The 25626-nt window shown below is 38.9% G+C and overlaps 1 protein-coding gene across 1 annotated transcript in view; it reads right to left on the bottom strand.

Annotated features, from left to right (window-relative positions):
• The window catches only part of ANOS1 (anosmin 1), a 166750-nt gene that overhangs the window by 48873 nt on the left and 92251 nt on the right, over positions 1-25626 (bottom strand). Inside the window, exons 3-6 of the mRNA XM_054164663.1 lie at positions 18330-18392; positions 15013-15235; positions 11464-11648; positions 4995-5124 (exon numbers count right to left, since the gene is read on the bottom strand). Of these exons, the coding sequence (XP_054020638.1) occupies positions 4995-5124; positions 11464-11648; positions 15013-15235; positions 18330-18392 (601 nt within the window). The remainder of the gene's footprint in view (positions 1-4994; positions 5125-11463; positions 11649-15012; positions 15236-18329; positions 18393-25626) is intronic.

The raw sequence follows: 25626 nt of genomic DNA, 5'->3' as shown, positions 1-25626 counted from the left end.
ATCAGGTTGGTCAGGCAGGACCTGCCCTTCCTAAACCCATGCTGGCTGGGCCTGATCCCTTGGCCATCCTCTAAGTGTTGTGTGATTGCACTCAGGAGGACCTGCTCCATAATCTTTCCTGGCACTGAGGTCAGGCTGACAGGCCTGTAATTCCCTGGCTCATCCAACCGGCCCTTCTTGTGGATGGGTACCACGTTGGCCAGCTTCCAGTCATCTGGGAGCTCTCCAGTGAGCCAGGACTGATGAAAAATAATGGAGAGTGGCTTGGCCAGCTCATCTGCCAGCTCTCTCAGCACCCTAGGATGGATCCCATCTGGTCCCATGGACTTGTGGGGGTCCAAGCTGCTGAGGAGAGCTCCTATCACTTGCTCATGGAACACAGGGAAACCATGCAGCTCCCTGGCTCCCTCTGCCAGCTCTGCAGGCCAGCTGTCTGGTAGATGTTCTTTCCAGCTAGTAAAAACTGAGGTAAAGAAGGTGTTAAGTACCTCTGCCTTTTCCTCATCCTGTGTTACAACATTTCCCTCCATGTCAACCAAGGAGTGGAGGTTGTCCCTGCCCTTCCTCTTGCTATTAATATATTTATAGAAGGACTTTTTGTTGTCCTTCACATCAGAGGCCAGTTTAAGTTCCAAATGTGCTTTTGCCTCCCTAATTTTCCTCCTACATGCCCTAGCAACCTCTTTAAACATTCCATGGGTTGCCTCACCTTTCTTCCAAAGATTATACACCCTCTTTTTTTCCCTTAGTTCTATTAAAAGTTCATTACACAGCCAGGCTGGCCGTCTGCCCCGGCGGCTCCTCTTCCGGCACACTGGCACAGCCTGCTCCTGAGCCTTCATCAGCTCTTTCTTGAAGCAGGTCCAGCCCTCCTGGACCCCTTTATTTTTAAGGGCTTTCTCCCAAGGAACCCTCTGAATTATTTCCTTGAGCAACCTGAAGTCCGCCCTCCGGCAGTCCAGAGTGGAGGTCTTCTTGCTGCCCCTCTTAGTTTGACCAAATACCGAAAATTCTATTATTTCATGGTCACTGGCCCCTAAACAGCCTCCGACCACCACATCACCCACCAGCCCTTCCCTGTTGGTGAAGAGGAGGTCAAGCAAAGCCTTGCCCCTGGTAGGCTCACGCAGCACCTGGGATAAGAAGCTGTCCTCCATGCAGTCTAAGAACCTCCTAGACTGCCTCCTCTCTGCTGTGTTGAGATCCCAGCAGATGTCAGGCAGGTTGAAGTCGCCCATGAGGACAAGGTCAGGAGATCTTGAGACAGCCTTAAGCTGTCTATAGAATGCTTCGTCAACATCATCCTCCTGGTTGGGTGGTCTATAACAGACTCCAACCAGGATGTCTGCCCTACCGGTCTTCCCTCTAATTCTTGCCCACAAGCATTCAACCTGATTGTCCCTAATCTCTAGCTCAATGGCATCTAGTGCCTCCCTGATGTACATGGCCACCCCTCCACCCCTTCTTCCTTGTCTATCTCTCCTGAAAAGCCTGTAGCCATCAATTGCAGCACTCCAGTCATGTGAGCTATCCCACCACGTCTCCGTGATGGCAACTATGTCATAACTTTCCTGCTGCAACAAGGCTTCCAGCTCCTCTTGTTTGTTTCCCATGCTTCGTGCATTAGTGTACATGCACCTCAGCTGGGCTGCTGGTTTGGCCTCTGACCCTAGCTTACTGCCCCCAGACTCTTGCCTGAGGGGACTAGTTTCAGCCCCTCCCCCCTTCGAAACTAGTTTAAAGCCCTGTCGATGAGAGCTGCCAGTTCCCTCCCCAGAATCTTTTTACCTTTGGGGGACAGGCCATTCTCATATACTGAGATAGTATAGATAGTTTAGATAGTAAGAAGCTTTATTTAGTGCAAAGTTAATGGAAATTACATAACTCAGAAGACTTAACGTTATTTTGAATAAAACAAAAGATTACTTTGCTGTCTACTTAGAGATCACCTTTTTTGTATTTTCAAAAAATGCAAAATAGTGTAAAATGCTATTGTGGTAACTAGACAAAAAGTCTCCAAGTAATTACAGCACCAATGTTTTGAATGTTCTTCTTAACAGCTTCAAATATTTAGTGACAGTGACTTTGTGGAGCCATACTCCTCCCTAGATTCAGATTATATATCATGTTTGTCCTCCTAAAAAAGAAAAAAACAAAGCCAAATAATTTGCTGTTCATTATAAATTAGAAGCCATTGGTGAAAGTTCAGCATCTTGTGAGAAACTGTCTTAAGAACTGCTGTCATGTTTCCTGATCAAAGGGTTTCTTTTTGAAGAAAACTTCCTCTAAGTCTGAAAAAGATAATAATCTTCTCTTGGTTTTAGCACTGTAGGATGAACTGAAACTGCAAGAATTAATGCAAATTTCTGTCCACATTTCACATAAATGTAACACAGACAGTAAGCAACCTTCCAAAGGTGATGTGCCAAAGTCTGCTTTGCTTTTCCAAACTGGAGGTTAAATGTGCCTGTAGGAGCTCAGCAGGGGCCAGTAGATGCTGGCACTCAAAAAAATAAGCATCTCTGAACAGCAGTTTCTTACCTCTCTGCCATGCAGGGCCTGCCACTTTCCACTAAGCTCCAAAGTAGTAATTAAATACTTACATGACACTGTAACCATTACTGCTATAAGCACCTATTCAATGACATGAAGGTTACGATATACCAATTGAAGCATCCTAGTATCATTCCCGACCACCACCTAGCAATGTCTTCACCTGTGTCACCTAGCACTTCTACATGAACACAGCATCCTTACAATAACAACTGACAATACCATAGAGAGATGAGCCAACAGAGTAGCATGATTTTGGCTACGAAACTGAGCTAACTGAACTCCTTACGGTTCTTCTGTCAATTCACTATTCTCTGCCAAGGGATGAAGTTTAGATTTGAAAATTGTTATTCTGAAGGTTACAGAAGCTTTTTGGAAAACACTGGCTATGTACTTTTTGCCATTATCAAATCCTGTCATTTTGATTAATTAGTTAAGAACATGTACAGATACTACTGGCTCCTGCAGTCCTTGCCACAGTGTCCTAAAAGTGCTCCCCACCTACATCAGACAGATGTGAGAAACATTCAAGGAGATCAAGTGCTTCAAGGATAGCTGCAGAGACCACAGAAAAAGAGGACTCTGGTAACTGACATTTCAAGCTCCTGAAACAAATCACTACATCTGGGAAGCTATTCTGAAGAAATATCCCTATACAGTTATCCTGCTCTTATGCTGATCCACTTTTGACTGCAGTCAGATACTGGACTAAGGAGAGCTTCCATATGGCTTACTATGGATGTTCTGATATTCATACCAATGTAGGTGTTTTAAACATATACTCCTGTGGCTAGCACACTCAGTAGGGGACAAAGTTTTTGGAAAGCAATGCAAATCTTGCCTCAAAATGTCACTCTTAAGCCAAAACCTCAGTGTTATCACATCACCTTCATGTAACTTCTCAGTGTTACCACATCACCTTTATGTAACTTCAATTAAAGTGGTTCCAAGCAGCACAGCTGGGAAATCTTTACAAACCCAGTAAAACAACTCAGTTTAAAATGAAGTTTGTGGCAGATTCAGCAACAGAGTGCTGTAACAGTAAGCTCAACACTGCCTGAAGGAAATGTATTTTTTATGTGACTGAAATGATATGTTATTTAAGTATAATAAACTATTAAAACAATTCTTCTTTTATACTTGAAAAAGTTTGTGGTCACAGCAGTAATGGGATAGCTATGCCAGCCAACCTTCTTACCGCAAATGTGGTTACAGCATTAAATAATTAAGTCTAATGCATATTTTTATTCCATAAGTAATTAAACTTTCCATGCCAGCACAAGTAGTTGTGAGCCTCTGCAACTGCATCTACAAAAAGAATTTGTTTCTAGGACTGCCTATGGCCAAATAGCAAGCTAAAAGCTAGCACAGGAACCCAGAGATGACAACTGCCTGTACTGCAAGATAATTCTGTCTGCAAAAAGAGGAGGAAATGCATTCCTTAAACTATGTGTTACACCAACGTGAAGATTCTGTCATTACTAAACCAAAGAGAAGTCGTATCAGAAACTACCTCTGTCTGTAGAGTGAAGAGTGTTAGATCTCATTCTTTGGCACTGAAGTCAACTAAAACAGTCTGGCTATGCCCCAATTATCAACCACCTTTGAGGGAGGGTGACTACATCCAGACCATCTGTCTGTTGGGAATAGTTTCTGGCCTGTGCTCACTCTTACAGTATGCTTGAGAGTCATCAGGAAAATTTTGCTTTGTGTGGGTCAAAGGCACATCAGGGACAATGCCAGCAGCTTCACCAGATAGGGGATCCATTTCTATCTCACCTATCCCCCAAGTACCATTTACTGATAAAGAAATGATTTTCAAAGTTATTTTATTACTCAAACCCTTGCAAAACCTGAAACGGCAACAAAAATTCCTGTAATATATTGTGGATTGTCCAACATGCCTTTCTAATTATGAGAAATATGCTACTTAGCGTTTATACCCTTTTTATTCTTTAGCCCTTACAGTCAGTGCGAGCAAGGGGGGAGGTTTAGAGAGCCCACATTTCCATCAAAACAGTGAGCCACAACTATTTAGATGCATGCAACAAAGTATTTCAGTACTCTGCTAAACATATGGAAGCAACATATTTCTAATAAGTAAAAGGAAAAGTAAGGGAAACCCTCAGAATCACACACTGAAACCCCAGTTCCTTGATGCTTTGTGTCAGGGTCATGTTGTCAGATACCAACCATGCAGAAAATGTTTAAAAGGAGATTTACTTGCTGAGGCCCCTTACTGATAAAAGAATAATACATCTTTAACCTCTAATTCCTTTGTTGACTTCAAAAAAATCCCACGCCATCTCTAAAGATCATGGCAAAATTACCAAAACCCCCACCTCTTAACAGCCTTCTGCCACAAAAGTAGGCAGATCAGGTTGCATTCCACATGTGAGTGAGCAGAAGGTAAGCAGCAGACATAGCAAACAGAACCCAACCTTTTGAGGATCGGAAGTGCTTGCTGGGTGCTGTGAAGCCTCTCGTCCCATGCACATTCACAGCTGCCACACGGAACTGGTACCACCTGCTTGCTCGAATGTCTGGCAGCCGAACCCGCTCAGCTGTAGTCTGGTGGGGAAAACATCACATTCATTGTTCTCATACAGCTAATGGTGCTATCATCGCACATGCAACACCAGTTAGCCAGACTGAATACATACTAGTATCAGCAGGCCATATGCAACCACCTCACTTGACTCTGAGCATCATTTTACACTGTAAAGCATTTACAGCTGTGAACAAAATCATATAACCACCCAATTTCACAGTGAATTGCAGGTCTCTTCTGAAGAAAAGCCCTAACCTTTAAAAAACTGGTGAAGTGCTAAATTCACAAAATTGGTCTTCCAATCATCACAACCTTCACCAGTGTATGAGGCCTAGCTGTTCAGGTGTTGACATTTCAGGGAACTTGTTGCCCCAGGGTCATAGGACTGATTTATCCAATTATCAGTTCTCAGAGATTGAGGTGTCCAAAATGGCTCCACAAAATCCAGCATTATGAGAAGCCACCTTTTCTGGTTCACAGGAAACATGACACCCTCAGGTAATGAATATAAGCCTTCTTCAGATCTTCGGTACTTATGTCAAAAAGACTCTCACAGGCTTAACTCTTCCCTACAGACTTTTCTCAGGTCATAGGAGATGACCTTTTCTCCAACACCCCGCACTGAGATTGATAGTGTCATGAGTTCAATTTCCAACTTCTGTAAGGAGTGTCTAACTGCTGAAATATGGGATAAGCATAGATGCACTTTGAACCCTTTCAGTAGGTGCTTTATGCACTCTAATTCTGAGCTCTGCTTTCCTCTTCGTTTTGCCCTTTAAACTCTTAAAGAGATACCTTCTGCACTGTCTCTTATTTTATCTAGTGAACAAAGTCCAGAATCAAATTCAGCCTCCTGGTAACTGCTGAAAATCACTGCCAAATATGGAAGTAGCAGTTTTGCAGAACTCTTCAGAACTATGATTCTATGATTAGCACCTCATTCACTTGTTTTGGATTTTATGTTTGCAATTACCTCTTCATTATCTAGTTTTCAATTTCTTTTAGGATGTTATGTTTATGGTATTTTAATTCTTTAATAAAAATACACATGAACCTGAACCGAATGTCCTAAACATGTCTAAATAGACTATACATACATTACTGAGTATCATTACTGACCAAACATGTAAGCTCATTTAGACTGTAGTAAGATGAATTTATTTTTACATGATCTGTTTTCTTTAACTTCAAAAGCCCACCTTCCTTGTATAGGATTTAATATTGCTTTCAATGACACCAAGCAGATCCAAAAAAAAGGCACAGCTTAATTTCTGGGTTTTACTTCTCTTCTAATCTAACAAAGCAGCAGCTGCTCTCCTAACTCGGCTAGAACTTGATGAAGTTGCTTCAGCTCTCCAGCAATGGATTTCGAGAGCATTTACAGATAAAATTTGAAGGTGTTATCTTGCACTTAATCTTTACATTTGGTGACAAGCAAAATTTAGGGAAACAGATATCCTGTTTGTGTGTGCATGTAAAGGGAGCTTTTCTAAACTGCACTATTAATTGCTCTCAGACCAGTAAGTGTTGCAGACTTTGAACCCCTCATATATTGGTGCTGCTCAGAATCCTTCTCCATTCAGGTCATTGGCTTTCTAAGCGTAAGCAAGTGCAATAGTCCTCATGTTTTGTCTGCCTCACCTTCTTTTCTTTTTTCAGCTTTTATGTTATGTTACCTGTAGAAATTATCTCATCCAATGAAGGGCTTCCCCTAGGGAAGAAAAAGCTACCTGGACCAAATTTTACTATTTTCATTATTCCAGCATGCAGGTCCATGTATTAAAAAATTTACATATAACACATGACAGTAAGCTAAACTCATATAAACTGTCATTAAATTAACAGAAAATAAAATCCAAGGATATATTCAGGCTACCACTGCAACTGAAGTCAGGGTCATGACCAATATCTAATTATAATTAACTAGTTACAACTCCATGAGTTTTTAAAAACCAGATTTGCTGAATTCATGGTCGAGGCAAGCAAAATCTGAATACATTTGACCCCAAATTCCTCAGCTAAAGAGTCTTGTCTGTCATTTGCATCTGCTCAGCTGTTCTGCTAAGAATGATTAAAAAGAAGGATTTCACTTGTGTCAGTCTTCCATGGCAACTATGAAATAGTGCAGGATCAAATAATCTGTCAATTCATATCACCTTTTTTTTTTAAATTTATGAACATGCCTTGGACCTATTACTTTCATCATTTATTGTGTTGGAAATGCTCCTGTTAAACTCAATGTCATGCAGCAGGTGTATATGTAACTCCTGCATTACAAACTACTTTGGTATCTCTAAGCAGCCTTACATAGATTTTAATAAAATTCCAGAAGGAGCTAAATACTACTGAGATATATTACAATAATGGCAAATTGAATTTTTTTGTTTCATTACTTCAGTTTAGTATGTCTTACTTCTTAAGTATATTTGGAGACGAGATTATAATATTCTGAGTCACCATCTTGTCTTAAGTTAATATAAGCTCACTAAATAATAAATAAGCTCAGAAGCAGAACTGTAGGTGTCTCAGAACCTGAATGCTTTAAAAAATATTAGTTGTTCACTGGGTTAAGACAAATACAAGGTAAAGCAAGTCTGTCACAATCAAGCTAGCAGTAAATACTACCCCTTATTTGTTTTAATAAAGGAATAAACTAAGCTTCACTGTTGTTTGACTATATGTATGAATGTATATATTTGTGTGCATGTATATATATATACATAGTGTTATCAATATACTGGTGATTCTGTGATTTGTGTTAAAGGTAGAGAGTTCAGAGTGCACTTGGACTGGTGGTCAGGAGCTTGCAAGAGCCTGTTTTGAGGACAAAGGGAAAGCTGCATATTTTACAGACTTAAACAGAAGACAGTGTGTTTGGCTAATTGGAGACACCAAGGCTGAGGAGAAGCTGTATTAAGATAAACACTCAGTTCTATTCAGAACTGGGAATTTGTTTTCTTTAGATAAGAAGCCTGGACAACTGAGCATGTGTGAAAATGGACAACTTTGAAGATGACTCATTTACTTCATCTTTCGACCCTCGGGAGGACCCACACCATGCAGAGTGCACATGAGCAGCAATCTGCCCACCTATTCGAAGACTCATTACCATGTGCCTGCCTTCTATTTAGCATAAGTTTGTTTATGTAGATGATGCAACGATATATAACATGAAGAAAGCTATTGTAAGGCTGTTGTGGGGTGAAGTTTGGTACCCTTGCATGCCCAATCGGTTGCTTTGCTTGCTTTTATTGCCCTTAATTGCCTTTTTATGGTCTTTTATTGACAATAAAACCAGAAACTTTTACCTGGAGTCATCTATAACACATAGACACATATACTTGACATCCACTCACATAATACATATGTGTTCTGTCTGAAAACAACACAGCTGGTATATTTGAATTAATCTCATTAATTAGCTTAACACTACTAAACACCTAAGTTTCCAAGGTAAACAGTAATACTATTATTTCCTCAAAGCATTAGCACTAAACAGAATGGTAAGTTTGTTCCCAAGATATGCAGTATTCTCATGGGATAGTGTGGCAGGTCTTGCTGGGGTGGTTAAACCTTAAAAAAAGGTAAGAAACTTGGCACTTAGGATGTTTTGTATCATAGCTAACTAGGCTAAGTACTATCTTAGCTACCATAATTTTCATATTAACTAACGGAAATTAACCAGATTGTACATCAGTTATGTCAAGTTTTCTCAAAAATGTTCTTCTGAAGTGAAAAATAAAATTGTTTCAAATTTGATTGTTTTCTTTATATACTTCAAGAGTTAAATAACTAATGTATTAGTAGACCAAGCCTTGCTACTTAAGAAAGCATCAAAAAAGACATGATGACACAATACAAAGGAAATGAACTTTTTCAAAATTATCTTTCAATACTAAGTAAAAATGTACATGGCATGAGAAATTGCTCACAAATTATCTCATATAAAGGCAATATAAATCAGCAAGTTGGGTTGGGGTTTTTTTTGTTTGTTTTTTGTTGTTGTTTTTTTAAGTAAAGACCTGAAAATCAATTTATTGAAAACTGTAATCCCATTTCTGTATGGACAGATAGAATATTGGACAAGGAACTGCTAAAATACAATTAGATTTCTTATAAGATGCATACAACAACTCTACATAATTATGCTATATATGAGCATAGGTATAGAGAAAATCAGGTCTTTACCCACAACCTTTTTGATCTGTGACTGCTTCTTACATGCTCTCTCTCTTAAGCTGCAGAGCAATGAAAGAGTTAGCATCATCACCCCTGGACTGAGATGCCCCAAGAGTTCTCAGCCAAATAGTTGAGCTCTTCAGAGCCTTTGCATATAATTAAGGTTTCATCCTCCAATATTTTGGAATCATACAAGAATAACTCCCAGTTAGAGAGACAAGAAAAGCCCAGAGGCTGTGCACACAGTCACTTTAGTCAAACGGTGTATTCATACTTGTTGCTAATATTACAAGATGGATTCTACTGCATACACAATACTTAACAAATTTAACCACCTGGTGGGGATGTCTAAAACTACAAACATCATGGAGATGACACATTACTCTATAGACAGAAATTCTCATTACTATCACTGTTCAAGGGGGCTGAGCCTATATGTCTCATAACATATACACAGTTCACAATGCCAGTCAAGCATTCTGAAGATTGTTCTGAACTGACATCCCAACTGGGGTACATTGCACAATCAGACACACATCTCCTATGATGCAGAAGGGACAGCCAAGTTCTTAGAAAGATGTCAGTTGGAGGAGGCTTCTCCTGCCACAGTGATTAACTCAGACCCTTCTGCCCACATGTAACAGACTTGTGGGAAATGCATGTCAGGGTTCTTGTCACTTTTGCACAGGAACACATTTATGAAACACTGTCTTGTATGTCTACTCCAAGACAGTAGAGGTTTACATCTGTGGAGCACATACAATGCATGCTTGCAGAAATGTGGATGAGGTCTGTTTCTGAGATAAGAAAAAAGCACAGTAATGCCTTTGCAGGAGGCAGAAGAGTTGGGCTTCTAGTCTAGCTAGCACATATATTTGGAGCAATGACAGTGAAAAGTATTTCAGATCTCACTCATTTTTGCTACATGGTATTTTCCTAGTAGCAAAGGAAGGAGGTATCTTGCTATATATGGAGACTGCAGAATACACACCTGCAATGCAACTGAGAAATAATAAAAAAGTCACTGCAACTTCATCAAGTTTGGAGATGGGCACCTTCCCTTGGGCTTGTTAAAGCTAAGAACTTCTGTATGTTCAGTTTCACAAGCTTGACAATATTTTAAGAGCACTTTTTCCTACACAATCTAAATTGAGAATGAACAGAAATTGTCACAGAGTTTTAAATTCCCTACTTTATTTTGTAGATAGTTCCATTTATTCTCTTTCCTTTTTTTCCTAGCTATAATGACATTTTGCAGGTCTTTTCAAAATTAGCATTTTACTTTTCTTGTCAGCAGGGATAAGGGTGAAGCAGTTAAGACAAACTATTGGAACTCTGCCATCCAGGTGGACTGTCAGCATGTTAAAAAACAGATTGAAGCTAGGAAGGAACTAAGTGAAAATCTATGCTCTGTTGGCTGTTTCTCATTAAGAAACATTTGCTCATGAATCTTACATTTTCAGTCTGACTTGCACTGAGTGATATAAACATGACATCATAGGGTTTTCTGAATTGCTAGGGTCACAGCTGAAAAAAAAATCAACTTTATAAAGGTTTTTTTCACTCTGTTTTGTTTTTAAAATTAAATAGCCATACCTGGACACTTCACTGAATCTCACTGTCAAAAAAGCTGTGTCTTTTATGTGCTTCCTTCAATGAAGTTTGGTATCTAATTCTGTATTTTTCAATAAATTTGTGGCTTTCATAGACTTCGGCATTCCCACAAGAGATCATGACTATACAATTACAAGTGCCACTTTATTGGCCTGATGAAAATCAAGCTTCCAGCTAGTTCCATAGATTTTTATGTAGAGAGAGCAAACTTACAAAATACACTTATTTCAGAAACACAAACTTCTGAGTATTTTTAATTTTGGTAACAAGAAAACCATTATTTATTTCCTCTCTGATATACTTGCTTATTTTTTGTGAAGTCACTTACAAACCAAACATACATACCAAAATATTTGATGTTTCTGTAACAGAAGAACTAGAACTGAATATACTGAAGTTCATTTCTCCTGAGTAAATCAAAAACACACTTTATTGAGCAGTGAAGTAAGGCCTTGGAGATCTGAGGATCCCACTGCATGAGCCTCCCCAGTTGTAAGTCTTCAGAAGAGGACCTTTAGGTCATGGTCTGGATGGTAGAAAGCCATACTGCTGTAAAAAGAACTGACCTGTGCCACCGTTTGCCAGTTAGTAGCATCATCCTCACTTGGATGAATTCCTTGATTCCACCTTCTCTGAACAACATAGATCACAGGCTCAATGGAAATATTGAATTTTGAAGACCACTTCACCTCCAAGTCTCCAGACTGAAGTTCTACAAACTTTAATTCTTTTCGGGGTTTCAGTGGAACACCTGTAATAGGAATGTACAAACAAAACCATGGGTAATTTACAAGACACAATTAAACAATATGTAGATGAAGAACACTGTTGGTCAGAAAGAAGGAAAAAAGGGGGGAACAGATAGGCTGATGAGCAAGGGAGTTTAAAAAGTGCTCATAGCTGACCTATCTCTGCTAACAGTAACATTTGTTTTAAAAAAATACATAAAATCAAAACAATTTCTTTATTTAATTCTGCAACTGAAAGACCTGAAAGTTATAAGCTAGAACTGATCTCACAGAAAACATTTTACAAGTATGTGGAGAGAGCTCCATATGATCTCAAGCAGAATCAGTTATAGCCAATGTTCACTTTTTCACCTAATTTGCCCTTAAACACATCCAGTTATAGAATTGCTATAGCAATCCATTCCTCTACTTCTTGATCCTTACCATTTGAAAGCCTTCTCACTATCTTGTTTATTCTTCTCCACTGCATCTTAAACTCAAATCTGCTCCATGAATGTTCCTGAATCTTAATATTCATCTGTGGATGCATATGTGCACATTAGACAAAGTGAACTTGATCATGCATTTTGCATCCCTTTCTCTTCCTTCCTTTTTCTTCTACATTTATGAACTCTTTAATTTCTGATCAGAGATATAGCCTTCATTTCTATCTCTAAAGTACCAAATCTACCTTAGCCACTTACTGTTATTTATAACATCGTTATGTCCATATAGGTAGGCCATGGAGAAGGATCTTCACTAGTGAAGTCCTTTACTAGTTGAAATGATGTAAAGAAGGTGGGTGAGGCAGATGACAGAAGACTAGGAGTGAACATTTTTATTTCCCTGTACTGGAGATATCAATGTGAAGAGTAAGTAACTGATTAATAATACTCTCAGCAGAGATTATAAAAAATGCAGCAATAATGGACAGTTTGAACATTATAGCAAAACCAAGTCAATAAACAATTAGGATAAGAAGTAAGTGGTCTCGTTAAATAAATCCAACATTTGCAGTGTACAACTTTGGTGGCAGTGTAGCTATATTAATATTCTTTTAGAACTGGGCTTTAGCACCCAGGGTAAGTCCAGTTTGTATATACAGCAGATCAGATGGGTTTATCTGATGTTGCAGCTAATCTCCAAAGCCTAATCAGGACTAAAACTAAAGGAGTGCCTCTAGACTCTCAGATTCAATCTGAGTTTATTTTCTAGCTGTGAGTAGTGTCAAAATGATATGAATAAGTACTACACTTATCCACTAGACCTTAGTCATGCTTGCAGAGTTTGTTCTCCCTTAGTGACAGGAAGGTCATTCACCCTTGGAGGAAATGAATAGCAAGTCTGCTCCATTTCTAGTTGTTATGTGTTGCAAAAAGACAGGTTAAAGAGTCTAACGAGCAGAATTCACCAGCTGAGAAAGCAGCACAATACTAGATTTGTCCTTCCTCTGCAAAGCATGTATGCTTTTACAAGCAAGCACCTCCAGCAGATAGGTGGTAAGATGTTAGAGAAGGTTAGCTGTGTTTCTGTATAATGAGGCTGAGTAGTAGCAGACTTTCTTGTGTGGAGCTGCACAATACATTGTCATATCCCGTGTCTTCTCCAAAAGCATGTTGTCTTGTTTCATTTGCTTGTTTGTTTTCTACCTTTTCCAGCTGTTACATTTACCAGAATGCTTTGTAGTTGTGGTACAGAGCCTGATCTTGAAAATTACGACATACACAATATGAGTGTCAATTTACCAGTCTGGTCATTTATCTCAAGATGAAATAAATAACTAAGAAATCAATTCAACTAATTTTCATTTTGGAAGGTGCTGTGTACAAGGACTCTGCACATTCTTAAAGGGATTGCTCTGAAATATCTTGGAAGCAAGACAATTTCCATTCTGCACTGGAATGAAAGTCTGGATGACAGTATTGCCTGCCATTCAAAATACTTTGAGTACTATCTTCATCAGCTCTATGCTTACTTAACTTCTGTGACGTCTAGGTCAAATTTTTGCCATGTATGTAAGTAAATAAGACAGTTGTTCTTGATGCCTCATCCTGTAGGCTCAAGGACATTATTTCTGACATACACTCAAAAAGATGCATCAACTTTTCAGTTAAAGCAATGAACTTAAAAGAAAAAACACCATCTCTTCCATGTATTTTACCATTTTTTCAATGCACAGATTAAAATAAGTCTGGACTCAGACCTAAGTGCAGAGATCTGTTGAGTAGGCTTTCCACAGGAAAGCTATCAGATAAATAACTGATTAATATTTATTTTTTTATCACTGAAGTAAGGAGAATGGGTTTCAAACAAACTATTCCAACTCTGTAAAAGAAGAACATAAAATGCTCATTGTTCTGTGGTAGGAGCTTATTTAAATTCCAATAAATTAAAATCTGGATCTTATCTAAGAAAATTTCTAAGTCTTTATGTTCTTCCTGACGAATGTCAAGGAAAACCTTCTTTCACAGAATCTTGGCACTCAAATTAGAGGTTTTTCAGTAAGTTTGCCTTGGATTTAAATAATGAATTAATATGTGGCTATTATAATCACAAGATATTAAGGGTCGGAAGGGCCCTCTAGAGATCATCAAGTCCAACCCCCCTGCTGGAGCAGAACCATTGAATCTAGCACAGGACACACAGGAATGCATCCAGATGGGTCTTGAAAGTCTTCAGAGAAGGAGACTCCACAACCTCTCTGGGCAGCCCGTTCCAGTGCTCTGTGACCCTCGCAGCGAAGAAGTTCCTCCTCGTGTGGAGGTGAAACCTCCTGTGCTGTGGCTGCCCCTTGTCCTATCACAGGGTGCAACAGATAAGAGCCTGTCCCCTCCCTCTTGACACCCAGCCCTCAGATATTTATAAACATTTATTCAATCCCTTCCCTCCTCCAGACTAAAAAGCCCCAGGGCTCTCAGCCACTCCTGATAGGGCATGTGTTCCAGTCCCTTAATCATCCTTGTATCACCTCCATTGGACTCTCTCAAGTAGGTCCCTGTCCCTCTTGAACTGGACACAATATTCCAGATGTTTGAGGAGTTGCATTGAAATGATTAGAAATTAATCCAAATTTTAAAATGCACACTTTTTTCTTCTACTTCTCTGAAGACTTGGATTTAAGTATGCAGGTGTTATTGCCACTAGTTCTGAGTGGCTTGTTTCATGTTAATTTTTATGAAGCACAGAACAATACCTGTCAGAAAACCTTCAGCTGCTGTCTTTGTAAGGCCCTATTTTGCTTTTTCTTGAGAGAGTTTTCAACTCAGTCTTTGTCTTGATTAGATGGAGTAAAAGTGGGGGAGACTTATAAGGCAAGAAATGTTTTGCTACTGTACTGCAAAGGCTTGACGTTATTACCCAGCATGAGTACATATTAATAATCTCTACCTTTGTACACATTTTTTGGAACTTGGCATGTATGACCACAGCCATTGGAGCAGCATTTCTTCACTCCAGAACATTCACTATCAGATTCACAGCTTTCAACACAGGCAGCAGCAAAACCACTGGCCTTCTCAGGTGCTGGGCAGTCCCCTTGCTTCACAGACAGGATGTACTTCAGGAATTCACAGCTAGTCAGGCATTCATAATTCTTCTTGGGGAAAAGAGGCTAAAAGGGAAAACAAAATGATGTTTATAAACATTTTCAATGGGGACAAAATAAAAGAAGAAAAGAAAAAAAAGAGAAAAGAAAAAAAGTTGTGCATTTTCCAAGACTTCCTAAAGAAAAAATTTTACATTTTGAGCTTTTCCAAGACTCTCCCTAAAAATTTTTATATTTAAGCCACTTCTAAACAAAAGGCATTACAAGTATAGAGTGATGAATTCCCATCAATAAGACCACCATCTTCAATAGAATAAAATTGCTTTATCTGCTTTCTTTCCCTTTTTCCTTACATTGGCACGATACAAAGTTGATTAATGAGCGATTAAAAACATTCCCAAAACACAAAGGTCAGTCTTTTTTTTATGCCTCTCCCATATTCATCCCTTTGTACTTCATAATACTTTTACCACATTATCTGATGTAATGCCACTCTAGATAAATCAGTGAAATCTCGTTTCATTATACTGTTTGAACTGAGCTGGCTAAGAGAAGGTTTTGCAGCATCTTTACGTTCTTGCCAGCACATTAGTAATTTTAGAACTCTTCGTAGAACTGAAATGGAACTTCTGATAAAATGATCAGTGAAAGTACAGTTTAAGCCTTAAATATGTTGATTAAAGATCAAAGTAAATGCTAGCCCATTGAGAAATAACATCATAGATAAAGCATAGACATTTTATAGCACATATTTCTCAAAGAGGTTTGCAAAGTTCACTTAAGACTGTAGTAAAAATTACATCTAGCACCCTGGACAACCCTGTATGCAACATAGGGATTTTATCTTCTTTTGTATTTGGGGCTTTATTTAGCTTGGTGCAAAAACAGCTGAAGTGATTCCCTCAAACTGATTGCTGGAACTGTAGATGGGCAATACATGCAACTAGGGTTATCTATAGCCTGCCTTTCTATCTCTGAGCAACCAAAAACGTTCCATGCTGACAGAGCTGATTTACAGATTCTCAAGCTTACACAGGAATTATAACCCACTTTCCATCCAACTATTCATGGAAATTCTGCAACTTCCTTCTATCATCAAATTGTTTACCTGTTATTTTTACTATTTCACTGTACATATCTGTTTAATTCTCCAGAGTCACTGTGGTCCAAGAACATGCCACTAAGTTACTTCCTCTCATCTTGTACTGGAGAACATTCCAGAATTTTTAAATCAGGCTTTTAAGGATGCATTTTTTTAGAGTGTTACAGCTTAACCAGTTTAAAGGTTGCCAAATCGGGTGGTCCTTATATCTCCTAGTGCCCCCAACAATCCCTGGACACACACTCCTGTTGTTATCCCCATTGGAATGCACCCAATCCTATGGAGGTAGTTAAGAAGCTATAGCAGGAAATTCAATATAATGGAAAAAAGAGGAGTCAGGTCAACTGTCACCTTTTCTTCACACACAAAGTTCCTTTGACATTAGTATGTTTATTCAGTAGAGAGAAGTAACATACCAAACAGAGACCCTGAGAATACACAAAGCTAAATTGTTGCTACCAGGATTTTTTACAGAATACAGAAAGATTAAAAACACTCTCAAAAGAAAACAGCCTCATTTAATTCAGTCAGTGTCTACGGAACATACATGAATCTGAGAGAAAGGAAAACGGTCCCATGCCTTTTTGTGTGTGAAGCTAATTTCAAATCTTAAAACATCACAAATTTGCAGCTACTTAATTAAAAACTTTATAGCTCCCTGAGGCATAATAAGTCCTCAAGGTCTCTCCTCCTCACCCTATTTCATAGCTCATTTTTCAGCTAGCTCCTAAATGTGCTGGTCTTCATTATGGCCCTTTGAAGTTCTAAATTTAGCTTCAGCCACAAAACACTAATCAAAGAGGGACGCTGCCTGTTTTCAACTACAATAGAACAATGTTCTACAAATGTTTTCATTTTAAACAAATTTTACATGTATTTTCACCCATATCTGGAAACAGACTGAGTGAGAACCAGTATGTGAGAATGACCTAAACTAGATCCACTAAGACTCCTTTATTACACTACCCTCAAGTTTTGTGTACGAGTTTGTATATGAAGCAGCAATCTGGGTTAATTTTACAAGGATTTACTTCATGAGCACTTTTTACTTTTTCTCATGTAACTACATAGATCAGTAATCCCAACATGTAGTTAGATCTACCTATATATTTAAGTTTAAATTAAAGCCTTTCCTAGTAATTTTCATGATGTTTAAAACCATTTAAGACTTGCTCTTGTACCAGAAAAAAAGGAGTGCCCATAGTGATGAGGTAGGAGTTTAATCAGTATATCCACAAGATCAACGTATGAATTAAGGTCACTTCTACCTTTTTATAGAAAAAAGACACTTCAAGACTTTATAATAAAGTTTTATCTCAATATTGATTTAGTTATAATAAAGCAACTTTCTTTTCAAATGGCATTTCCATTTTGAACTAAAAAACACTTAACAACTGTGGAGCTGACTTCCACCAATCAAGCAATGTTTTTAATAATTAAAAAAATATTTTCTTTTGTACTGGTTTAACTAATCTAGGTTTTATTCACAAGGTTATTCTCAAACAAAGACTTGTTCCTGAAAAATTCTGTATTTTCATAGCAGTCTTCTGAACTATGAGTCCACAATTTGGTTACTCCTGGAGAGATACACTTTTCTAAAAGTTGGACTGAATTTCACATACAGGAAAGTCATCTTTTCTGGCCACCCTGCACAAAGATTTTCACACAATGATATTTTTAAACAAATAAATTCTTTCTTACACACACAAGACAGAAAAGCATGTGGTAGAAATAGCATCTTACAGGAGAGATTTATCAGCATCCTCTGGGAGAAGCTATGCAAGTGTGGCTGAATCAAGTCTTAAATCTTCAAGATGAAATAAGTAATTTGGTTCAAAAAAACAAAACAAAACAACCCAAACAAAAACAAACAAACAAACAAACACCCACCCACACCACAACCTCAAACTTCACATGGCTAAATTCTTATACGTACAGCCATTCAAATTAATGTGAATGGTATAAAAATTCCATGTTTGTTAGTTGTCTCCTTGAAGCTAGTAATTTAAATGACACAGATAAAACAAAGTAACAAAGGGTGCCCTTGGACTGACATACCTCACAGAAGCTTTGGCAATGGTTTTTCTTCAGGTCCCAGGACTCTTTGCAGGGCTCCAGGCACTAGGAAGAATCAAGAGGCAGAGAAGTGTCAGAAAGTTAAATAAAAAAATCCACAAATGACCCCATTACTTCTGCCTATAGGAAGTTAATAATAGGCTTTAAAAATACAGTTGTCTGGAGAATAAGATTTTGTCATTGAGGCACGGTGTTAGAGCAAAGTCATTCCAAGCCACAGTTATATTACAAGAAATTTTTTCAGTGTATCTTACTGCAGAAGGCAATTGCCTCACTTGTTTAAATGCCATCCTATTTTACACATTACTGAATGTAGGTCCTAATATAATTTAACACCATGTCACCAGTTCATAGAGACACTGACCAAAGAGTCACACTAAAGTACAGAAAGTTAAATCTTCTCTTTGCTGACCAGCCTAAAGATTAGGCAGACACATTGCTCTCCCAAATGAGAAACTATACCATCAAGCTATGGAGTAAACTGAGCAGAGGTTTGAGTACTATTCCTATACAAACAGACAATGTTCACTGGTCTGTTAGCAAAACCACTTTATTTCAAGTACTGTACAATCATTTCTTCACCTTCAACCTTTACTGCAGTGGTTACACAGAGCTGAGATTCAAACTATGCAATCTAGGGTCAAGCTTCACAGCATAGTATAAAGAAAAAAACCCACACAATTAAGAGCATTTACTGCAGCTGAAACATGTCTGTAGACTTGCAACGTTTCCTCTTTGTTAGACATATGATATTGGAATATACTGACATTATTTGGAGTTAATAACACCTACATCTGGTACCAGTAGAAAGAACTTATTTCACCAAAAAGACATGCAGGAGGTTGAAAGAGGCAATTCTGCCACTCTGCTCTGGTGAGACCTCATCTGAAGAATCCCATCTCTGGGGTTCCCAACACAAGAAAGACATAGAACTGCTGAGGCGTATCCAGAGGAGGGCCATAAAGATGGTCAGAGGGTTGGAACACATCTCCTATGAAGACAGGCTGAAAGAATTGGGGCTGTTCAGACAGGAGAAACTTAGATTTCAGCATCAGGAAGGCTTGTGGTCTTATTGATGGGAATTCATCACTCTATACTTGTAATGCCTTTTGTTTAGAAGTGGCTTAAATATAAAAATTTTTAGGGAGAGTCTTGGAAAAGCTCAAAATGTAAAATTTTTTCTTTAGGAAGTCTTGGAAAATGCACAACTTTTTTTCTTTTCTCTTTTTTTTCTTTTCTTCTTTTATTTTGTCCCCATTGAAAATGTTTATAAACATCATTTTGTTTTCCCTTTTAGCCTCTTTTCCCCAAGAAGAATTATGAATGCCTGACTAGCTGTGAATTCCTGAAGTACATCCTGTCTGTGAAGCAAGGGGACTGCCCAGCACCTGAGAAGGCCAGTGGTTTTGCTGCTGCCTGTGTTGAAAGCTGTGAATCTGATAGTGAATGTTCTGGAGTGAAGAAATGCTGCTCCAATGGCTGTGGTCATACATGCCAAGTTCCAAAAAATGTGTACAAAGGTAGAGATTATTAATATGTACTCATGCTGGGTAATAACGTCAAGCCTTTGCAGTACAGTAGCAAAACATTTCTTGCCTTATAAGTCTCCCCCACTTTTACTCCATCTAATCAAGACAAAGACTGAGTTGAAAACTCTCTCAAGAAAAAGCAAAATAGGGCCTTACAAAGACAGCAGCTGAAGGTTTTCTGACAGGTATTGTTCTGTGCTTCATAAAAATTAACATGAAACAAGCCACTCAGAACTAGTGGCAATAACACCTGCATACTTAAATCCAAGTCTTCAGAGAAGTAGAAGAAAAAAGTGTGCATTTTAAAATTTGGATTAATTTCTAATCATTTCAATGCAACTCCTCAAACATCTGGAATATTGTGTCCAGTTCAAGAGGGACAGGGACCTACTTGAGAGAGTCCAATGGAGGTGATACAAGGATGATTAAGGGACTGGAACACATGCCCTATCAGGAGTGGCTGAGAGCCCTGGGGCTTTTTAGTCTGGAGGAGGGAAGGGATTGAATAAATGTTTATAAATATCTGAGGGCTGGGTGTCAAGAGGGAGGGGACAGGCTCTTATCTGTTGCACCCTGTGATAGGACAAGGGGCAGCCACAGCACAGGAGGTTTCACCTCCACACGAGGAGGAACTTCTTCGCTGCGAGGGTCACAGAGCACTGGAACGGGCTGCCCAGAGAGGTTGTGGAGTCTCCTTCTCTGAAGACTTTCAAGACCCATCTGGATGCATTCCTGTGTGTCCTGTGCTAGATTCAATGGTTCTGCTCCAGCAGGGGGGTTGGACTTGATGATCTCTAGAGGGCCCTTCCGACCCTTAATATCTTGTGATTATAATAGCCACATATTAATTCATTATTTAAATCCAAGGCAAACTTACTGAAAAACCTCTAATTTGAGTGCCAAGATTCTGTGAAAGAAGGTTTTCCTTGACATTCGTCAGGAAGAACATAAAGACTTAGAAATTTTCTTAGATAAGATCCAGATTTTAATTTATTGGAATTTAAATAAGCTCCTACCACAGAACAATGAGCATTTTATGTTCTTCTTTTACAGAGTTGGAATAGTTTGTTTGAAACCCATTCTCCTTACTTCAGTGATAAAAAAATAAATATTAATCAGTTATTTATCTGATAGCTTTCCTGTGGAAAGCCTACTCAACAGATCTCTGCACTTAGGTCTGAGTCCAGACTTATTTTAATCTGTGCATTGAAAAAATGGTAAAATACATGGAAGAGATGGTGTTTTTTCTTTTAAGTTCATTGCTTTAACTGAAAAGTTGATGCATCTTTTTGAGTGTATGTCAGAAATAATGTCCTTGAGCCTACAGGATGAGGCATCAAGAACAACTGTCTTATTTACTTACATACATGGCAAAAATTTGACCTAGACGTCACAGAAGTTAAGTAAGCATAGAGCTGATGAAGATAGTACTCAAAGTATTTTGAATGGCAGGCAATACTGTCATCCAGACTTTCATTCCAGTGCAGAATGGAAATTGTCTTGCTTCCAAGATATTTCAGAGCAATCCCTTTAAGAATGTGCAGAGTCCTTGTACACAGCACCTTCCAAAATGAAAATTAGTTGAATTGATTTCTTAGTTATTTATTTCATCTTGAGATAAATGACCAGACTGGTAAATTGACACTCATATTGTGTATGTCGTAATTTTCAAGATCAGGCTCTGTACCACAACTACAAAGCATTCTGGTAAATGTAACAGCTGGAAAAGGTAGAAAACAAACAAGCAAATGAAACAAGACAACATGCTTTTGGAGAAGACACGGGATATGACAATGTATTGTGCAGCTCCACACAAGAAAGTCTGCTACTACTCAGCCTCATTATACAGAAACACAGCTAACCTTCTCTAACATCTTACCACCTATCTGCTGGAGGTGCTTGCTTGTAAAAGCATACATGCTTTGCAGAGGAAGGACAAATCTAGTATTGTGCTGCTTTCTCAGCTGGTGAATTCTGCTCGTTAGACTCTTTAACCCGTCTTTTTGCAACACATAACAACTAGAAATGGAGCAGACCTGCTATTCATTTCCTCCAAGGGTGAATGACCTTCCTGTCACTAAGGGAGAACAAACTCTGCAAGCATGACTAAGGTCTAGTGGATAAGTGTAGTACTTATTCATATCATTTTGACACTACTCACAGCTAGAAAATAAACTCAGATTGAATCTGAGAGTCTAGAGGCACTCCTTTAGTTTTAGTCCTGATTAGGCTTTGGAGATTAGCTGCAACATCAGATAAACCCATCTGATCTGCTGTATATACAAACTGGACTTACCCTGGGTGCTAAAGCCCAGTACTAAAAGAATATTAATATAGCTACACTGCCACCAAAGTTGTACACTGCAAATGTTGGATTTATTTAACGAGACCACTTACTTCTTATCCTAATTGTTTATTGACTTGGTTTTGCTATAATGTTCAAACTGTCCATTATTGCTGCATTTTTTATAATCTCTGCTGAGAGTATTATTAATCAGTTACTTACTCTTCACATTGATATCTCCAGTACAGGGAAATAAAAATGTTCACTCCTAGTCTTCTGTCATCTGCCTCACCCACCTTCTTTACATCATTTCAACTAGTAAAGGACTTCACTAGTGAAGATCCTTCTCCATGGCCTACCTATATGGACATAACGATGTTATAAATAACAGTAAGTGGCTAAGGTAGATTTGGTACTTTAGAGATAGAAATGAAGGCTATATCTCTGATCAGAAATTAAAGAGTTCATAAATGTAGAAGAAAAAGGAAGGAAGAGAAAGGGATGCAAAATGCATGATCAAGTTCACTTTGTCTAACGTGCACATATGCATCCACAGATGATATGCACATCTATCTCTTTCCATACTCAATTGGTGACAGCTGAAAAAAACTACCTATCACCTTTTTCCTGTTTAGCAATTGATGATCTTTCATATGTGATGATACTTGCGTGAACATTCCAGGACCTCTTTTTGAGTTAAGAGTTCATGCTGTCTAAAGCAGTTTTGCCTAAAATGTGTAAGGGAGCAATTAGTGTTAGCAGAACTGACTGCAGAACCGGGCAAGGTAAATTCTGAAGAGAAGATTATGATGTTTAAAGGCTATGATGGTATGACCCACAGTTTAAAACTTAATAAAAATAGTTTTGCATTAAAAAATAGTGTACAGTTTTAAATGTGTGCATCTCTATGAGTCTTTGGACAACTTTGCTTACAATTTTACTAATGCCATGAATGTGGAACTGACCTTTAAGATACAGATTCTTATGTTGGACCAGTGTGTACTTATTTTTCATGGCGTAGAGATGTATCTGCTGTTTGAAAGATGCTTTAGAAATGGTTTTCCTGGGCTCTGGTATAGCACATATACACAGCAATTGGTGATTTGAATTTTTCATTTAAGCACCGCAAACCTCAGAGGACTAATTTGTTCCAGCACAATGAAAGGACTGACCATTTACATAATGAAAAGCACGTTGAAGAGTAATTGGATCTACACATCTGGATATTAAATTAATGGTGCTGTTTCTACAAAAGTATTTTAAAGTACACTTGTACTGTCCACTTGTTTGTGCTGCTGTGCTTCATCTGCACACAACTGCATATCACTGGAGAGGCCGAGATACTTGCAATCAAGTGAATCCAACTGCCCCTAATGTAAAACAGATGGAAATTTTCTTAATATGATAATTCCAGGTTTATTATGTCATGATTAAAGGAGGATTTTAAAATGCAGAAATCCAAACTGATTTAGAATAGAATAAACCAGGTTGGAAGAGATCATTGAGTCCAACCTATCATCCAACACCACCTAATCAACTGAACCATGCAACCAAGCATCCCGTCAAGCCTCGCCCTGAACACCCCCAGCAACGGTGCCCCCACCACCTCCTCGGGCAGCCCATTCCAATGGGCAATCACTCTCTCTGTGTAAAACTTCCTCCTAACCTCCAGCCTAAACCTCCCCTGGCGCAGCCTTATCATCAGTAAGAAGAGTTTCAAGAAAATACCTAAAATATCCATAAATAAAGTATTCCCACCCATCATGTAAAGACTTCCATGTTTTTGCAGATTAGTGAAAATTTGTGTGCCTGTATACTGAAATCCCCTATCCAGGATAAGAAGGAAACTAGACCAAGAAGCAAATGGCATCTGGTTTGGGCTCTACTTAATGTAATAAACCAACACTATTACCACCCACCCACTTAAGCTTAGGTATGTAGATGACAGACCACTAACAGGTAGTAGGGTAGTGGTGTGGGAAGCATCTTGGCAGTCCATTCAGCAGATGTTACTAGTCCCTTGGAATCACCACTGACTGCCACCATAGCACTACCATAAAGACTGGTCTTCTGCTGGGGCAGGAAGACATACAAAACTTAGCACTGAACCAGTCACTGGGCTGCTGGCACTCTTCAGAATATGATAGGTGTTTATCACACTGGCCTTGATAAATTGAATCCTCATAAAGTAAAGGTGTTATCTCCTGTAATTACATCTGGAAATTCTTTCTTCAGAGTGCTGAGAAGTTATTTAGCACTAAGCAACTGCAACAAAATCCTGAAGCAGTGCTATCAGATAGATGCCCAGCACTTGTCATCCTTCAGAATTTGAGTATGCGGATGCATACAAACACACACAAGTATAAATGCATATATATGATGCTACTACACAGGTGGTATAAAATTAGGAACAAGGGCAAAATACTTTTTCATTCAAGGAAAAAGTATTACCTTTGATTTTAAATATTTTGGTTGATAATTTTTCTATTTTTTTTAAATATGAAGGGCCCTCTGTCCCGAAGGGACAAAAAGCCTCAAAAATGCTCTGAACCAGACAATGAGCCAGGAGCTAGTAGGTCTGGTTTTTCAGGCTTTTAAGGTCTGGGTTTTCATTGTACAGGCTTGCCTGAACATGTCTTGGAGCACAAGTGAGCCAGGTGGGCGTGCTTTTGGTCACGTTTGGAGAGAAGCCTTTCTACAGGTTACAATGTCAGGGTTTTATCCCTCAGTCTGTGTTGTCACTGGCCATTGTTGTCTCAGGAAATCTGTAAGTACCAGCCCAAAGAGCCAGAGCCTTGCCTTGGAATTGTCCACACTCTGGAAGGAACCACAAGCCTCACTTGGAAGCTGAACTGTGTTTCAGTTTACCCAGACAGGACAGCAAAGACCCCTCGCTGTTTTAGTGTTGTAAAGCCCAGGAGCAGACAGACGCGTCTTGCCGGGCCAAGAGGCGAAACCCCAGAGGAGCTGAGCCCCCAGGACAGTTTCGTTTGACTGGAGCAAGGAGTGAGCGCTGCTGCGAAAGGATTGCAGCAGAGGAACCTCTTTTCTACAAAGCTTTCAGCTACAAAGCCTTTGGGAGTAAATCCTGCCTCAGCAACAAGCTGCAGACACCAACAGAAAGCGAAACGGTGCTCCTGCAGCTTCCACGTGGTCAAGGCCATTTCGGTTTTGTTTAAATCCTCAAGTGTTGCACGAGGTACCAGGCTCAGTGAGTAATACAAGCATCTGTTGAAGGTCTGTTGCCCTAGGGAATTCTGGAGTTCCCTCCCCCGCCCCGTTGAGGGCAATCGCCGGCTGCATTGCCGAGGTTCCTTTTTCTTTACAGTTTAAAGTGCTGTTTGTTGTTTCTGGATTTTTGTACCTATTGTTTACATTGTTACTTGTTCCTGCTGGTGAGGTATCTGTTCCACGACCGAACATCTCAAACCTGTAAATAGGTTTTATTTAATATTTTTTGCGGAAT

Source organism: Dryobates pubescens, chromosome 10 (genome assembly GCF_014839835.1).
Source record: "Dryobates pubescens isolate bDryPub1 chromosome 10, bDryPub1.pri, whole genome shotgun sequence".
Lineage (NCBI taxonomy): Eukaryota > Metazoa > Chordata > Aves > Piciformes > Picidae > Dryobates > Dryobates pubescens.
This window is presented reverse-complemented; position numbering and strand designations above follow the sequence as displayed.